This window comes from Ursus americanus, chromosome 7, assembly GCF_024610735.1.
Source record: "Ursus americanus isolate L20-20 chromosome 7, mUrsAme1.1.p, whole genome shotgun sequence".
Lineage (NCBI taxonomy): Eukaryota > Metazoa > Chordata > Mammalia > Carnivora > Ursidae > Ursus > Ursus americanus.
In genome coordinates, this window is record NC_142133.1 from 48,756,300 (window position 1) to 48,774,653 (window position 18,354).

Consider the following 18,354-nt stretch of genomic DNA (forward strand, 5'->3'; position numbering starts at 1 on the left):
TGTGTGTGTGTGTGTGTGTGTGTGTGTGTGTGTATTATTTATTTGGTATTTGGAAAATTTAGGCCATAATGCTTTGCATAGTACACACTAAATATTCTGGAAGGGAGTAGAAGATCAGTGAGCTGCTGAGTGTGAAACTGCTGGCAGTTCAGAGGGTATTGGTTTAGTGTGTTAGTCGTGCCAGAGTCTCCAATGCTGGGCTTGAAAATAAGAATATGTAATTTACTAGGGGCCCTTGGCTGGCTCAGTCAGTAGAGCATGTGACTCTCAATCTGGGGGTCATGAGTTCAAGCCCCACACTGGGTGTGGAGCTAAGCACTAAAGATTCAACAATCATATTTCCTAACTTCAAGTAATTTCATGAGGGTGATAGACAAATATTTACAATGAAGTGTGAAACTCTGATAGAGAAGTACAGGATGCTATGGAAACAATTTACTGTTTCTTTGAAACTAATGGACATAACTCCTGAAATGGCTAGGCAGTGAAGCCCAAGGGCAGAGCTTGAAGTCTTAGCTGGGCTCTCTAAAAAATGGTTTAGGAGTTAACTCAGATGAAAGAAGCCAATCTGAAAATGCTACATGCTATATGATTCCAACTATCCAGCATTCTGAGAAAGACAAAACTGTGGAGACAAAAGGATCTGTGGTTGCCAGGGGTGGGGGGAGGAGAAAGATGAACAGGAAGAGCACAGAGGATTTTTAAGGCAGTGAAAATACTTTGTATGATACTATAGTGATGGATATATGCCGTTGTACATTTGTCAGAATCCATGGGTGTAACACCAAGGGTGAACCCTCAGGTAACTGTGGACTTTGGGTGATAATGATGTGTCCATGTAGGTTCCTCCTTGTTAAAAAAACAAAACAAAACCATTCTGATGGGTGATATTGATAATGGGAGAGGCTGTAGTTGTTGGGGGGGTAGTAGCAGGAATATGGGGAATCTCCGTATCTCACTCAATTTTGTTGTAAACCTAAAACTACTCTTAAAACAAACAAACAAACAAACAAACTTTGGGGCACCTGGGTGGCTCAGTCGTTAAGCGTCTGCCTTCAGCTCAGATCATGATCCCAGGGTCCTGGGATTGAGCCCATATCAGGCTCCCTGCTCAGCAGTCTGCTTCTCCCTCTCTCTCTGCCTTTTCCCCTGGCTTGCGCTCTTTCTTACTCTCTCTCTCTCAAATAAAATCAATAAATAATCTTAAAAAAATCTTAAAAGTGCATGTGGTCACTGTAAGTGATGAGCACTGCCTCAGAACTATTTCTTTCATGCTTAGGTATGGGTCACGAATCCAGGGAGGTTTATTGCATTGAAAGATTCAGTTGGGGGCACCTGGGTGGCTCAGGCTCTTGATTTCAGCTCAGGTCATGATCTCATCATGATCTCAGGGTTGTGAGATCCAGCCCTGTGTTGGGCTCCACGCGGGGAATTGGAGCCTGTTTGGGATTCCACCCCCCCACCCCCAACTCTGTTTTGCTCTGTCTCCCTCTTAAAAAAAAAAAAAAAAAGGAAAAGAAAAGAAAGGAAAAGAAAGAAAAAAGATAGTTGGCATAGGACTTTATCGTGGGTAAAAAGTGACTAGCACAGTGGTCAACTGGGATTCTAACATTTACCTCACATCTAGTTTAGTTATGGTAGAGGTGGCTGTTAGTAATTCCCCAGCTTTATTTCTAGGAATTGAATCCATTTAGATTTCTTTCACAGAAAGGTTCTTCTAGAAGCAGGGTTTGTTTTCAGACAGAGAAATCAGAAGAACATTAGAACTCTCTTCCTTTAGGACTCAGAGGTTTGGTCCCAGTCAGTTTGATTATTATAGCGATTTCTAAACCTGTTTTTACCTTTGGCCGCTTTCCACTAAATCCATTTGAAAATGCATTAGTGGAATCTTTCTCTTTGAACAGGGCTTTCCCAGGGTTCTCTTTCAGATTATTCCATTATACTTTTCTTATGCTTCCAAATACATTGTAGAAATTATTTTTCCTTGGGGCATACTGAGAACTCTCAATGTTAATTAATTGACCTTATACTACTAGTATCTGTCATTTATAAACTTGAAAAGCAAAAAGTGAAGGGTCTTGTAGATGGTAAAAGAAAAAGAAGAAATGACAGCAGCACCAAACTTCAGACATTTAAGTTGCTGAGATTTGAAAATATCAATAAATTTCAAGGTTGGGGCATGGAAGTTCAGTTGGTAAATTCCAGATGATCTCTGTCCTCCAGCTTGGTCTCTGCTTTTTTGTCCTTTAACCTTTTGTTTACTTTGTTGTCTACCGACTGTAGAAACAAACATGCTAGAATGGATAAGTCGTATGGCTTGCATTTTTAAGATTTTTTAAATTGAGAAATAGTTCACATACCATAGAAGTCATCCTTTTAAAGGGTGTGAGTCAGTAGCTTTTAGTGTATTCAGAGATGTGCAGCCATAACCATTATCTAATCCCAGAACATTTTCATCACTCCCAAAGAAATCTCATACTTGTTAACAGTCACTCTCCATTCTACCCTTCACCATCCTCTGGCCCCCATGAATCTACTTCTGGCAGTGGATTTGGAGATTTCATATAAATGAATTATACAATGTATGGCCTTTTGTTTCTGGCTTATTTCAGTCAACACAGTGTTTTCAAGTTTTGTCTACGTTGTAGTCTGTATCAGTGCTTCATTCCTTCTTATGGCTGAATAATATTCCATTATATGGATATGCCACATTTATCCAGTCATCATTCGGACGTTTGGATTGTTTCTACTTTTTGGCTAGTATGAATAATGCTGCTGTGAACATTCTTACACAAGTTTGTTTGTGGACATATGTTTTCATTTCTCTCAGGTATGTACCTAGCAATGGAATTTCTGTGTCATATGGTTATTCTGTTTAACTTTCTGAGGAACTGTCAAATTGTTTTCTTCAGCCACTGCACCATTTTACATCCCACCAGCAATATGTGAGGGTTCTAAATTCTCCAGTCCTCCCCAACTCTTTTTGTTGTCCATCTTTTTCATTATACCTATCCCAGTGGGTGTGAAGTAGTAGTTTCTCATTGTAGTTTTGATTTGCATTTCTCTTTTGACTAATGATGTTGAACATCTTTTCCTGTGTTTATTGGTTATTTGTCTTATCCTCTTTGGGGAAAAAAATGTCTATTCAAATTCTTTGTCCATTTTTATTGTTTAAGTTATTTATTTATTTATTTATTTATTTGAGCGAGAGAGCGAGCAAGCAGGGGGAAGAGCAGAGGGAGAGGGACAAGCAGACTTCCATGCTGAGCACAGAGTCCAGCATGGGGCTTAATCCCAGGACCCTGAGATCATGACCTGAGCTGAAATCAGATCAAGAGTCAGACACTTAACCTACTGAGCCACCCAGGTGCCCCTGCCCATTTTTAAATGGGGTTGTCTTGTTGGATTGTAACAGGTCTTGTACATTCTGGATACTAGACCCTTATTTGACATATGGGTTTTAAATATTTTCTATCATTCTTTGGATTGCCTTTTCACTTTATTGGTAGTATTTGAAGCACAAGAGTTTTTAGTTTTGATAAAGTCCAATTGAATGAATAAAGGGGTTATTTATCTATCTACTTGTTTATTTATTTATTTTTGCTACTTGTGCTTTTGGTATCATACCTAAGAAACCATTGTCCAATACAAGTCAAGAATACACCCATGTTCTTCTAAGAATTTGATAGTTTTGGCTCTCAAATTTAGGTGTTCATTCCATTTTGAGTTAATTTTTGTATATGGTATGATTCTTTTACGTGTGGATATCTGCTTATTCCAGCACTGTTTGTTGAATATGACATTCTTTTTAACTGTTCTTTCCTTGCTTTATATACCATCAATCCAAATACTTATATTATAGTGCATGGAACTGTGCAAGGCATGTGGTAAGACTGAAATATGTAGTTTACAATAAGAATCTGTCTTCCCTTCAGGACTTACGTATATCTAGTTGAGATTGATGATGGAATTATACATGAAATTGTTGAGTGGGATACAATTCAGTGCTAGAGGAATGGTGGAAAGAACAGAATTCATTAGGAATTGAGAAGACTGAGTAAATCTATGAACAGAGAGGTTCATAGAGGAGATGAAGGTACTGAGGTTAGGTAAGGTTTAGATACAGAAATGACCAGAGTAGAACTACCTGAAGCCGTTAGATTCATTTGGCTCAAGGTATGTATGGAATACCTTTTGACAGATTTTGAAATTTTCCTGAATTATCAAGTCTTCTCTTAGCCTAAATTATGTTATTAGGAATTGGAAGCACCTCATACTTACTTTGTGCAATTGTATCTAGAGAAGAGGGCAGTTTTCATTTTGGTTACGTCATATTGGATTGAGTATCTTATGGGTACTATCTTCTGTTTGCTTATCTTTTTACTTCTTTCAGTGGTTGTCACTGAACTAGACTTATATTCCCTCTTCACAGTCCTTACAACCTTCTAGTTTCTTTTCTTGAAACTTTAGAGAAACTATTTTGTCATGATCACTGATAATTTCCACATTGTAAATCCAAGGGTCAGTTCTCAGTCTGTGTCGTACTTGACGTAGCAGAGCATTTAACACGTTGTTTACTTCTTCCTCTTTGGCACATTTCTTTACTTGGCTTCCCCAGCACCATTCTTGATTTTCCTCCTACATCACAGTGTTTTCAGTAGTCTGTTAGTCTCCTTTTCCAATTTCACTTCATCTTGGTCTTATAAACTTGGAGTTTCTAGGACTTCCATCTTTTATCACTTCTTTTTGTCTGTACTGACTCTTTTGATGATTTCATTTAGCCTCATGGCTTTATTAGTTTTTTAAAAGATTTATTTATTTTAGAGAGAGAGTGCAAGAGAATGCAGGGAGGGTGGCAAAGGGACAGGGAAAGAGATTTTCAAGCAGACTCACCACTGAGCACAGAGCCCAACACGAGGCTTGATTCCAGGACTCAGAAGATCATGACCTGAGTCGAAACCAAGAGTTGGATGCTCAACCGACTGAGCCACCCAGGCGCCTCTAGCCTCATGGCTTTAAGTATCATCCACATGCCAGTGACTCACAAATTTGTATATCCAGCCCTGTGTTTGCTCTTGAACTCCAGGTTTATAAATCTAACTCACTCCACATGTGCGCTAGAGTGACTACTCATATATCAAATTTAACAAGCCCAAGGTTGAGCTCTTTATCTCTTCCTTCCTTTCATAGCTGCTCAGCTTTTAATCTTTATCATTCTAATTGAAGACAATTCCATCTTTCTAGTTGACTTAAGCTAAAAAGTTTAGAGTCATCTGTGAGTCCTTTTTTCCCCTCATACTCAGGAAATCCTGTGGCTTTACCCTCAGAATATATTGCAGAATCCAGCCACCTCTCACCACCTCCACATCTAACACCCTGGGCTGAGCCATTGCCCTCTTTTCTGGATTGCTGCCACAGCCTCCTAACTTCTCTTCCTGTTTCTGTTCTTGTACTCCTGTCTTGAGCCAGAATGACCATACTAAAATTTGTCAGTTTGTGTACCTGCTCTGCTCAAAGCTTTGCAGTGGATACCCTTTCACGCAAAATAAAAGCTAAAGTCTACAATGCCAGAAAGGTCTTGCAAGATCTGGACTCCCATTATCTCTTAAACTTTTTCTCCTCCTGTTTTTCTTTGCCAGACATCTGCTTTAGCCACACTGGCTTTTTGGCTATTCCTTAAATAATCTTGGTGTATTTCTGTAAGGGCTTTTGTCTTCTCAGCTTGGAATGCTTTCCCCTGAAGGGGAGGAGAAATAATTTTTCCTTTAGCCTTGTGAGTTCTTGGCTGAGACCCTGTAATAAAGGGCAGACTAACAAGAGAAAAACAGTTTATTAACATATATACCTTATGTATACATGGGAGGGTCTCAGAGAAAAATGAGTAACTCAAAGAGGTGGTCTAGAATTCAGGCTTAAGTACCATCTTCAGCTAAAGATGAAAAGAAAGGGGAGGCCAGTTTACACAGTAAGCAGAAGCACAGTAAACAAAAGTAAGATTTATTATGCAGATTTTTGTCTGAACCTTCTTCATTGATACATTTCTTATGATTTAGAGCTTCTCTTCCTGGTGTAGAGAGGGAGACACTCTTACTAATTGAGATTTCCCTCGTAAATGTAAATTTCCCTTACAAAAGGGTGACTTCTCTGTTTTTAGAACTTTTCCTGTATCTGCTGTTTCTCACAATACTATGATCAAAATAATCCTTATGCCAAAGAAGCATATTTTGGGGTGGCAAATTCTGCTACCCTTTATCCCCACAGTAGCCCCATGGCTGGTTCTCTCATTTCTTTCAAGTCTTTGCTCTGATATCACTTTCTCAGTGAGGCCTATCATGTCCACTCTGTTTAAAGATTGTTCAGCTCACATACACTCCCCATCTCTTTTACTCTGCTTTTTCTCCCCAGTAGATTATATTCTCTTTTGTCATACTATGTACTATAATTGACTTATTTTGTGTTGTTTATCTTGCTCACCAGAAGGTATCTTGCCCAGTAAATATTTGTTGAATGAATGAACATCGTAGGGCTGCTGTACTTTTGGGGTTGTTCAGGTTCTTGAGCCCCATCCCAGACCTCTTGAATTAGATACAGGGGATAGAGGTCCAACTCCTTTGTTTTAACTAAACCTTCAGGTGATTCAGATGTAAATTCAAGTTTAAGAACCACTGCTATATCATAGTGAGTAGTTCAGAAGCCAGGCCTCTTTCTCACACGTGGGGATATGTAGATGTATGAAGTAATTGACAAATGTTTGCTCTTCCTCCCATCTTCTCCTCCTCCCTTTTTCCTGAGGAGGTACCACTGGGAAAGATGATATAAACTGTAGTAACTTTTAGTTGATTTATCGTGTGTATCAAGGTCCCCAAGACCACTTTTAGGTTCCAGTGATCATTAGGAGAACACATAGGAATTCGCATGTAGTCACACTCATGGCTAAGATTTATTACAGCAAAAAGGACACAAAGCAAAATTAGCCAAGGGAAAAGTCTTATGGGGCAAAGTCCAGAGGAAACCAGGAGAAAATTTCCAAGAGTCCTCTCTCAGTGGGGTGTCACACAAGCAGGACACATTTAATTCCTCCAGCATCAAATTGTAGCAAGTGTGAAGTGTTGTCTACCAAGGAAACTCACTAGAGACATAGTGCTCAGGGTGTTCACTGGGAACTGGTCATTATAGACACCCTCTGCGTAGCACATACCAAAATTCCAGACTCTCAGAAGGAAAGCAGGAGTTCAGCATAAACCTCATTGTACAGTTTAGGCATAGTGAGCCACTCTTATCGGTTAGGGTGATGGGAACCCTGATAAGAATGGCTCACTGTGCCTTATAGATGGGGATATGTTAACTCTTTTTCTGCTGTGTTCACTCTTTTCAACATGGTATCCAAAGAAATTTGTTGGGTTTTCTATTTCTTTATATAGAATATAAAGCATTTAGGGGCGCCTGGGTGGCACAGCGGTTAAGCGTCTGCCTTCGGCTCAGGGCGTGATCCCGGCGTTATGGGATCGAGCCCCACGTCAGGCTCCTCCGCTATGAGCCTGCTTCTTCCTCTCCCACTCCCCCTGCTTGTGTTCCCTCTCTCGCTGGCTGTCTCTATCTCTGTCGAATAAATAAATAAAATCTTAAAAAAAAAAAAAAAGAATATAAAGCATTTAGACTGAATCTCTCTTTTAGGAAATTGAGTAACAATGAAAATGTTTTGAGAATAATTTGAACAGTTTACTTTAAGTGGATTGAATAACTGAGTTTATTCAGTTAGACATATTTTCTGAAAAATGCCTTGGCAGTATCATTCACAGTCTGTGCTATTTTAGTAATTACAAAAGTGGCTTATTTCATAGTAAAGTTTTCTTATTTATTCCAAAAAATAAATTAAGATAACTTTAACATTCACTTGAAAAATGTTATCTATGAATGTGACCATCTGCTTCAAAGCAGATATTTGTTTTTCTTCACTTTTCTTCCAACTTTCATGTTCTAAAGGGCCTATTTGAAATTTGCCATCTTTGGGTTTGCTTTCCTGAGTAACCAATCTTTCTTTCCTTCTTTTTTTATAGGCCAAGATGCTGAATTATCAGGGACACTTTCACTTGTTTTGACACAGTGCTGTAAGAGAATAAAGGACACTGTTCAAAAATTGGCCTCAGACCACAAAGACATCCACAGCAGTGTTTCTCGGGTTGGAAAAGCCATTGATAAGGTATGGTGTTGAGGGAAGTGTCTGGGATTTTTAAACATCATCCTCCATCTCCTATCATTGCTCTGATAACATTTGCTTTCCTCAGTTCTTTTATGCTATTCCTTTCATCCTGGCTTTTATTAGCTTTTTCAGAGTTGGTTTTACTATGTTATTCTTAAAAGTTTTCTGTTGCTATTTAAAAAAACAAAAATAAAAACATTTGTTTATATGACTACAGTTCCTGGTATCATGATGACTAAATTTCCAAAGAATTTTAACTCCTATGAGAGAGTATGTTTACAGAAGTAACTTCCTACTTCCTGAGTAGTTCCCTTCCTTTGTGCACGCCAGTCGCTTTTCTCCAGTATTGCTTTCTGTGTGAGTGAGTGGTTTGGTTGCTAGCTAGCAAGGCCAGTCCACTTCTGTTGGGCGATCATTCCAGTGACATCTCTTGAATCTTTGACTTAGTGATTTACTTATAAGCGGTAATTTTTAGCACTGGGGCAGTTTTGCCCTTGGAGTTCATAGTGGGGCCTAAGACACAGGGCCTAAGGTTACTGTATGATACCTCTGACTACATCAGCAATTGGGGAATTTATAACTGTTTATGGATTTTTTTCTGACACATTGTAAACTTGTGGGAAGGTAGGAAGAACTTTTGGGAGAGCTCTTTGTAGCAAAACCCAGTCCTATGAGTTGCTGCTTAGTCTGAATGTAGGAGAGCTAGTAGCTATGATGTAGATAGAAACTCATGGAATCCAGAGGGTGACTTTGTCTAACTCATGGATAAGCCTACTTGTTAGAAATTATCCTGTAGAGCAGTAGTATTGAAGGGTTAGACTCGAGGCAGTCTAAGGCAGAACTGTTTGCTTCTAAGGAGATATTGTTAACTGGTAGGTACAGTGTGACTGGACTGTGTGTGGCAGGGGCTCTAAGGATTGTTTGGTTAGCTGTGGTTTACAGAAGTGTTAGTGGCCTTTCAGAGAGCTTTCACCACTGCCATAGTGCTGAGGGTTTCAACTTGGCAAAAGAGGCCTGAGAAGTAGTCTTGGCAGCAGCAACACCATATTTGGATTAGTGACGGCATTTGCTAGCAAAGGCTGGGAAGGCAGTGAGTATTCTCTGAAATAACTTTTAGGCTGTGATGCCTGTTTGGTGTGAGAATGTGCACAGCTTTGGAAGTGGCTTTGGCATCAGACTTTTTGGGGGCTATGGCATTGGAAATCTTCAGTTGGTATGTACTATCTTAAGGGCTCACTAAAATGGTGGCGGGGCACTTTAGAGAGGGTCTTAAGTCACTGTGGGTGAGGGACTTTCGGGTTCTCTAGGTGGTGTTTAGGAAGCTTCAAGTTTGGTGGCTGACAGTGACCAAGGCAATCTAGTGATTCTGATGGTTCAAACCCTTGGAGGTAACAGGAGGCATCTGCTTGACCACCAGGCTGCTTGTAGTTTTGACAGAGGGTGGGGACAGCAAGACCAGAAGATGTCATCGTAGTGGGAAGAGCTGAAGTTTTCATAGCAGCCAATCAGAGAAAGTATTTGAGAAGAGATCCCAGATTTGAGATAGGTGAGGATGGCCTTAGCAGCCATATCTCAAGTGTGTAGACTGCTGGCCACTGGGATCTAGAGCATTTGGGCCAGTAATTCACCAGCTTTGTATTCTACCACTCATAGGGTGACTGTGTGTCCCCATTTCCTAGATTGTGCCCGTTGTCCTGTCATATTATTAGAACCTTCTTTTTACTCTTGTCCCCCTAGCTAATGGTGACTTGCAGAGCATGTCTTCCTTAGCTAGCAAGTCTTTACAAATATTCATAATTATTGTCAGATATTTTGGCTAATCTTTGAGATAAAACATTTAAGTGTATTTGGTCTTAGAAACAAAAGAATCCCTTTTAGAATGGATACCAAGGAAATGCATAGTGAGTAATCTATATTCTGGCTTTTTTGGTGGGGATGTGTTTGAGGTGAATGTTCCTAATTATATATTTTAATTTATTCATTTCTCTTTTGAGGACATTTTTGTCATGCACATGGAGGTTATAAGGGCTTTTTCAGGTAAAAAAAATATTTTTGTGTGGATTTATGTTGCTGTGAAAGTAGTTTAGGTTCTAAGTGACCTGGATTCCAGATTCTTCTGATCCATCCTATGAAACTATATTGTTAAGTTGGTACTGTTAAGCGTTTGTTGAATTATGGTCCTGGGGCACAGAAGAAAGCCTGGATCTTTTAACCCAGTTCTCTACCATCTTTCAGTGCATTTTCTCCCTCTCTCCCTCTTTTTTGGGGTGGGAGCATCTGTTTGGCCTGAGCTGTAACTAGAAGCAGTTACCCGACTAGAACTACCTAGACACTGTGCTTCTCACATACTTGAGGAATTCTGTGTAAGCTGTTGTCGTATAAGATTCCACTGACTTGTAGTTTGGACCTGGTAAATTTGTACAAGCTTCTAGGGCCTCCCATTGTAACAAGGCTGGGTGGACTCCTATGGGCTGGTGGTGAGCAAACAGGATGAAGCTGAAGCCATTATGGCGCAGGCCTTTAAGTACCACAAACAGACTTGAGCAATAAACCGGAATGCTGTCCAGCAGCCTGTGAGTGTACCCTGTTATGGACACATGTTCCCACCCTGCCAAGAGGAGGACAGAGAAGCTGGTGACTCCTTTATGAGCAGGCTGGTTTTGAGTGAGGAACATTAGTAAATTTTTGACGTGCTTAATGATTTTTTTCCCTTTAATGTTTTAATACTTGTTTTAAAGTTCTTTAGTCATCGCTTAATATAAGCAGAAAAGAAGTTCGTGGTGTTAGCCAAGGCACTTTCTGGCTTTTAATTATTGTGAACATAAAAAACTTTGAAGATTTCTGCCTTAATGTGTTGACTATTTTCAGGTGCCCATAGTATGATCACTATTTAAAATAAATAATATCAGCTGTTGGGTTCTGTGGCAAATTACTTTTAGTAAAAACAATGTGTTGGCCTATTTTTAATTTCCTCTCCCGTTTTAAGAACATTGAGAATTCTCTCCTGCTTAGGGCTTTTACTTCAGTGTTTTAAGTCTTTTGACTTTTTTTTTGAGTTTACTTCCTAAGTAAGAAAAGTCAATAAAACCATTACTGCTTTAGCTATGTGTGTGTGTATGTTAAAATAAATAGTGCTAAGATTTTAAATTGTCTAAATCTAGACATTGTTGTGGGAGAGTTGAAAGCAAAATACACAGTAATGTTCTTTAGAAGATTATGGTCTAGTTTGGTCATGTAAGAGTGCTCCTTGTCCACATGAAGGAGCTGGCAAAATTCTGAGGCACCGTAAGATAAATTTGCATGGGATACACTCTGTTTACTGTAAAGCAAAGGGAAGATCATTGTGCTCTTATTGAATCTAAGTTTTGTGGAGTTGGTATCTTAAGTTTGACTTGGGGGACGCCTGGGTGGCTCAGTTGGTTAAGTGTCCGACTCTTGCTTTTGGCTCAGGTTGTGATCCTCAGGGTCGTGGGATTGAGCCCCCATATCAGGCTCCGTGCTCATTGTGGAATCTGCTTCTCTCTCCATCTCTCTCCCCCTCTGCCCCTCCCCCTGCTCGCATGCATGCTCTCTCTAAATAAATAAGTAAATGAATAAATAAATAAAATCTTTTTAAAAATTTGACTTGGAAGAACAGGTAAGATTTCAAACAGCAGAGTGAGGTGTGTAGGGCTGAGAAAGTGGCTAAACAACTGAGAAATGCTGGACTCCTGTGAAAGACTCTCAGGGACTGACTCTATTGGAATGGCTGCCTTATCCGGAACAGGGTTGATGGAATGCCTAAGGGTTTGATTCAAGGAGATAGGGAAAAAGGGAGCGAATGATATAAGCAGTTGAGGATTTGCTTGCCCTCATTAAATAGGATGAAATTAGACCAAGGAGATGTCAGGAGTAGGAAGATAATAGCTGTCACTTATTGAGTGTTGACCATGTTCCAGCTGTTGAGCCGGGTGCTGTACATATATGTATATCCCATGATATAGGTACATTATTCCCATTTTAAGACTCAGATATTAAGTAACATACCCCAGGTGTACAGCTTGGAAGTGGCGAATCAGGGTTTGGAAGAAGATCTCACGCGCTAGTGCTATGCTAGGAAATCAGGCCATTGCAGAGCTGATAGCGTTTTAAGGGGGGAAATAAGGGTTAAAAATAGTTTCTAAAAAGCATCAGCCTAAGCTGATCTTCTGCCAGTAGATGGAGCATCTACATGGGTGAGGCAGAATGCTGAGTGTTAAGAAATGGAGTAATGCCATAAAAAGCAAAATACAGAATATTTAAGATAGTTCTGGGTGAGCCATCTGGGACTGCCTTTTATGTAGGTATGACTGGGGTGTGAGAGGAGAAAAAGATACCAATGGGAGAAAGGGTGTTGGATTTGGCCTTAAATAGTAGCTGAGATACAGAGTGGGTGAGATCAGGTATGTACTAGCTCTAAAGTTCTGTTATTATGTAATGGACAAATCTTTATATAGTAGAGAGATGTTACTGTTAATGGAGGAAAAAGGAAATTAAAATGACTAGAAATAGAAAAATACACTCTGATTAAGAAAAAGAGCTAAGTTGAGCTCTGAAATACAGACAGATAATTTGATAATGTATTTTGAGTATTGAATTTTTAGAATTACTGAAAAGAAATGGTCAACAAAGTTATAAAAAGACAACAATGAAAAAAAGTCAGGAACATATTCCCTAAAAATAAAATAAAACATGTCAAACTAACTCTTCTCCCTGAACTACTAGTGAGTAATTCAAGAAAATGCAGTAGACTATGTGTCTAAATTTTTGCAAGGCATTTAATAAAAATGTCATGTCTTTGTGGTCAAGGCGTTTCTTTTTAAATTATGTGATTTGGACTAGGAGCAGGTACATTCTGATATCTTGTTGGGTTTTGCCACAGTTACATGGTCTGAGGATAGATCTGACCTACCCAGGCTTGGCCACAGTTGTTTGCTCCAGGGTGGGTACCTCAAAGTCCTCTCCTAGGATCTTTCTCTTTAGAACTCTTACAGAAAGAAGGGCTGGTAATATGTGCGCCTAGAAGTGATTAGTAGCCCCTGAAAGAATCTGGTCTGTTGTGGGAAACAAAATTCTTCTTCGGAGAGAAATAGAGGCAAGAGGTGGGGAGGGGACATCTTTTGAGATTCAGCTACCCTCTGACCTACCTCTGGGTACCTGAGCCTTTCTTCAAATCCAGCTTGTTTGGGCAAAGGAGATTTCTGTTTGTAGGAACCAAGAGTCCTGACTCATACAAGCAGCTAGATGCTCTCTGGGTCTCTTCACCTATATTGGACTCCATTTTCTGTGAAACAGTATTGGTTTTGTCTTTTTCAGTCTGAAGATCATTCTCAAAAGAGAAGATAAGTTCTCTTTTCTTTGCCATCTGTTATACAACATCATTAGATCTAAGCTCTGGGCCTATCTTGTTCTTACTCTGCTCTGAGCAGAATGAAACTACATTCTTTAGTTGATAATGATAATTGCTTGCATTATAGTCCAGTCCACAGAAGAAAGCCTAGACCTTTGCAATCAGGTCTCATATTAGGATGCAGGATCAGAGAATCCCACTGGGCCTGGAGATATGGACCCACTTTTGCCCGAGGCTAGAAGATGAAATAGCTTATTTGGTCTAGCATCCAAGTCAGTTTGGGTTGAGAGGGAAAAGGGACCTTACACCCATGAAGTTGTGCCACCTAATGCAGTGTGTAATTGTTTTCAAGTGATTTTTAAATTAATGGATTTGTTATTAATGCCTCTGTTAATGTGTTTTTTGTTTTTATTTGTGTTTTCTAAAGTGAAGACTCTTTTTAATGTAGAATCAGAAGATTTGGTGGCAAGGCCTGGTTCTCCAGTTCAGCTACTGTTGTATTGAAGGCTTACTGTGGGCTAGGTCCTGGTAGATATTTTGGTGTACATTATTTAGTTAGTCTTTACCAACACTTTGTAAGATAGGGATTATTGTCCACAGATACAGAAAGCTTTGATCAAAGAACTAGAAAACAGATGCAGGAACTGGGTAAATATTCAGATTTTATGACTTTGAGGAAACTTCCTCAACTGGAGTTCCTGGAGAGAATTAACTCCTGGTGAGTGCCCTTGGGCATCCCCTGTATGTATGAATTTCTCTCTTATGCATCTAGATTAGTAAGAGATTAGTAAGAGGTATGCGCCATCTTTGGGAGAATTAGTAAAATAGTTCCTCAGATTTCTGTCATTTGTTCAGATAAGGAGGCAGTTGGGAAAGCAGATTGACCAGAGCAGAAAGGTGTGTAAAATAATATGTAAAATAATTGTGTGGGGTAAGGCTGCAAATGTGACAGATGGTTAGACTTTGGAGCATTTTAAGGATTTTAAAAGTGCAGTGCACTAGTTTGGCATATCTCTGACCATATCACATTACTCTCCCCTTTGTTTATAAAGTAAGAATTTACCAGTATGCTCCCCCACCCTCCCGCCGCCCCCCACCCAGCTCCTTCCTTGATCAGGCACAACCTGCCTCTCTCTTAACTTTGAAAACTGAAATAGAAGAATGAATATCATACAGAGGACAGAATGGAATGTTTAAGAAGGTTGCCTCTCCATCTAGAAATGCATCTACAAATGCTGATTATGACACACTACTGAATTTATTTTCTAGCCATAGTTTGCAAGGCACCGCTGGCTGGTATGTGCCCAAATATGGATTATTTCATCTGAGACCATGTGCCTCATCATCAACTTTACTAGGTTTGCTAAATTTTTTCCCTGAAGGTCTTATACTAAATTACCGTCCTACCAAACATGTTTTTTTTTTTTTTTTAAAGATTTTATTTATTTGACAGAGACAGAGACAGCCAGCGAGAGAGGGAACACAAGGAGGGGGAGTGGAAGAGGAAGAAGCAGGCTCATAGCAGAGGAGCCTGACGTGGGGCTCGATCCCATAACGCTGGGATCACGCCCTGAGCCAAAGGCAGACGCTTAACCGCTGTGCCACCCAGGCGCCCCGTACCAAACATGTATTAAACAACAGTTCTGTTTTCTTCGTTCTCAGCTACACTTGGTATTATCAGACTTTAAATTTTCTGGCTATTTCACATCCATCTGATTAATTTATCTAGTTGTATAAATTTGCATTTCCATCATCATCTTTGGGGTTGTGCATCTTTTCATGTTTTTGACTATCAGAATTTCTCCCTTTTGTGTATTTCTTGCTCATCTTTTGTCCATTTTTTTTTTCAGTTAGGTTGTTTGTCTTTATTATTGTTTGGGAGGAATTTTGATTGTTATCTCATATTGGGAGGAATTTAAAAAAAAAAACCACACCTCTTTTTGATGCATGTAAAGTATGTATGTATGTAAAGTAGCTATCTTTTCCCAGACTGAGTGGAACCAGAATACAGGTCTTCTTAATTCCCTGTTAAGTATCCATTGTGGTCTATCTCTGTCCCTCACTGCTAAACCAGATTAACTGGATGCTTAGAAGGGAAATGATTCCTGGTAGGTGTAACAATAGCACATTGTTAGGTTCATACACAATTTTTCTTCAAAAGTAGGTGGGGAGTTTTTGGTTTTTTAAAAAATTATTAACAGTATTAAAGAATTGGCACTTAAGAATTAAAACAAACACTGAGTTTTATCATGTATCGTTACTGTTGTCTGTGCTCAGTAATTGTAATTTCAGGGGTGCCTCACTGGCTCGGTCAGTTAAGCATCTGACTCTTGATCTCAGCTCCTGTCTTGATCTTAAGGTTGCTGAGCATAGAGCCTACTTTAAAAAAAATTATAGGGGCGCCTGGGTGGCACAGCGGTTAAGCGTCTGCCTTCGGCTCAGGGCATGATCCCGGCGATATGGGATCGAGCCCCACGTCAGGCTCTTCTGCTATGAGCCTGCTTCTTTCTCTACCACTCCCCCTGCTTGTGTTCCTTCTCTCGCTGGCTGTCTCTATCTCTGTCGAATAAATAAATAAAATCTTAAAAAAATAAAACATAAAAAAATAAAATTATAATTTCATAAACTGTATTTCAGAAATGTATTGGTTTTGGATGGTGAACAATCAAAGCCAGTCCTCAAAGTCTAACCAGTTTGTAAGCATGTTCATTATGTGGCCAAGGAGATAGGATGCTCTGTTTAGATTTCATAGTTTCATAATGTTTTATTAAAGTTATTTACTCCTCCTCTGTCTCAGCTTCCAGATTTTACTTATGTAATTGTTTATTTATATATGTATTTTAAAAGGTTTTATTTATTTGTTTATTTGAGAGAGAGAGAGAGAGAGAGCAGGTGCATGGGCACGGGAGATGGGAGAGGCGGAGAATCTCACGTAGACTCCACACTGAGCACAGACGGATGCGGGGCTTGATCTCATGACTCTGAGATTACGACCTGAGCCGAAACCAAGAGTCAGACACTTAACCAGCTGAGCCACCCAGGCACCCCTCAGCTTCCAGATTTTCAAACTTAAAATCATCAAAAATGTGAATAGCACTGAAAATACATACATGAGATAGTATATGAATTAATGTATCCTTGAATTTCTTTCTAAGCCATAACATCCTTGCCAGGCAGACACACCCTTGAATGTGTGCTTTTTTGCTTTTGATTCTTGTTTGAATCCTGCTTTCACATTTAAGAACATCTTTTCGAGTTTTTTCTTTAAAAATGTAAAAGGAAGAAGTATAGTATAACAGAAGTACTAATAAGAGATATTTCTTTTTATTAGCCACTTCTTGGCTTGTTTGCAATGCTACTGATTTCCTGCAGCCATGCAAACGAGTTTGGTCACCTAGCAACAGAAGCTGGAACTGATTCTAGCACTGATGCAACAGTAAGAACATACAGTTATAACAAAAGGAGTTCTAACACTATGCTACATTTCCTCAACCTCTTTATACAATTTTAACTTTAATTTTTACTACATGTGAGCAGAAAATAAGCTGTGAAAGTAAGTTTATTTTTCTACCTTGATAGTTTAAACTGGAAAGTCAGGAGGGTATAAGGGAGCTCAGAAAATTTCATCTAATGCATTGCTTATTCATGTTTAGTTATATTTTCCAAGACTATTGAATAAGTTATAGAATTTGAATGTAGTAAAGATATCCTGAGTGTAAGGGTGTTTGATTTTTTTCTTACCCATATAGCTGTGACCAGGGTATACCTTACGGAAATAAAGATACGTAAGGAGCATAGTAAAATTGCTTAAATTTGTTTAAATATTAAAGTCTTACATGGTCAGCATTAACTTTTTTATGTCTATTAAGGGAAATTTGAAGGAATTCTTTTCTTGAGCAGTTATTAGCTGATGGTAGCTATTAAAATTTGGGCTTAATCTATACTGCCAAATAAAATAGTCTCTTTTAACATGGTCTGTCCTTTGAGGTGACCATTGTGTCTTCCAAAGTTGTTTCATTTATTTCCTGCAGAACAGACACCTTATAAATGTGTTGGGGGTTATGGGATTGGAGAATAATTACTAAATGAATAAATAGAAATCTGAAGGCTATGTTTGGATTGAATGAGGTTGCTAGGTCAGTGAAGAATCTTTCTTACGTAGTCTCGATGATTCTTGCTTATAGGGTACATGTAGACATTTAGAGAAGTACAGGCAGATTCTGGAGTTTGTTATAACTTGTGTCATCTTCAGATACCCATTCCTTTATTCATTTGAATGGCCATTTGTCTGGGGCAGAAAATATGGGACAGTATCTATGACATCAGTCACCCTTATGGCCTCTGCTCTAGTCTGGAAGAGAAAAAGAGTAGCACGATCTCCACTTCAGCGCTCTAGTGGTCATAGATGGTGTAAAGATATAATAATCTACTCAAAAGCATTGGTGAACTGTTACAAAGTCATCTCTTAACAGGCAGAATCTGATAAACTGATTTGAAATTAGCCTTATTGCAAGCAGTGGTAGCTTTTTCTTCAGTGCTAGGGACAGCCTTAGTATGTGTGTGGAAGCTATTGCTTTAGCATTTAGGTACTTTGTATTATTAATGTTCTTTAGGTTAAGTCCTAGACCAAGAAAGAGGTCTATAAAAAGCAAGTAAGTAAAAATTAAGATTCTGACCGTAATTTTGCTTGTTCATTTTTGGTTTTAGAGTAATTCCGAGTCTTAATATATGTTTTTTGTTTTAGGCTACTGAATTGGCATCCAGAAATAGGGTAGATAGCCCTTTA

The 18,354-nt window shown here is 39.1% G+C and overlaps 1 protein-coding gene across 2 annotated transcripts in view; it reads left to right on the forward strand.

Annotated features, from left to right (window-relative positions):
* RMND5A (required for meiotic nuclear division 5 homolog A) overlaps window positions 1-18,354 on the forward strand; it is a 62,761-nt gene that overhangs the window by 12,820 nt on the left and 31,587 nt on the right. For both annotated transcript variants that reach the window (XM_045808877.2, XM_045808878.2), the window contains exon 2: window positions 8,058-8,200. In XM_045808877.2, the coding sequence (XP_045664833.1) occupies window positions 8,058-8,200 (143 nt within the window). The remainder of the gene's footprint in view (window positions 1-8,057; window positions 8,201-18,354) is intronic.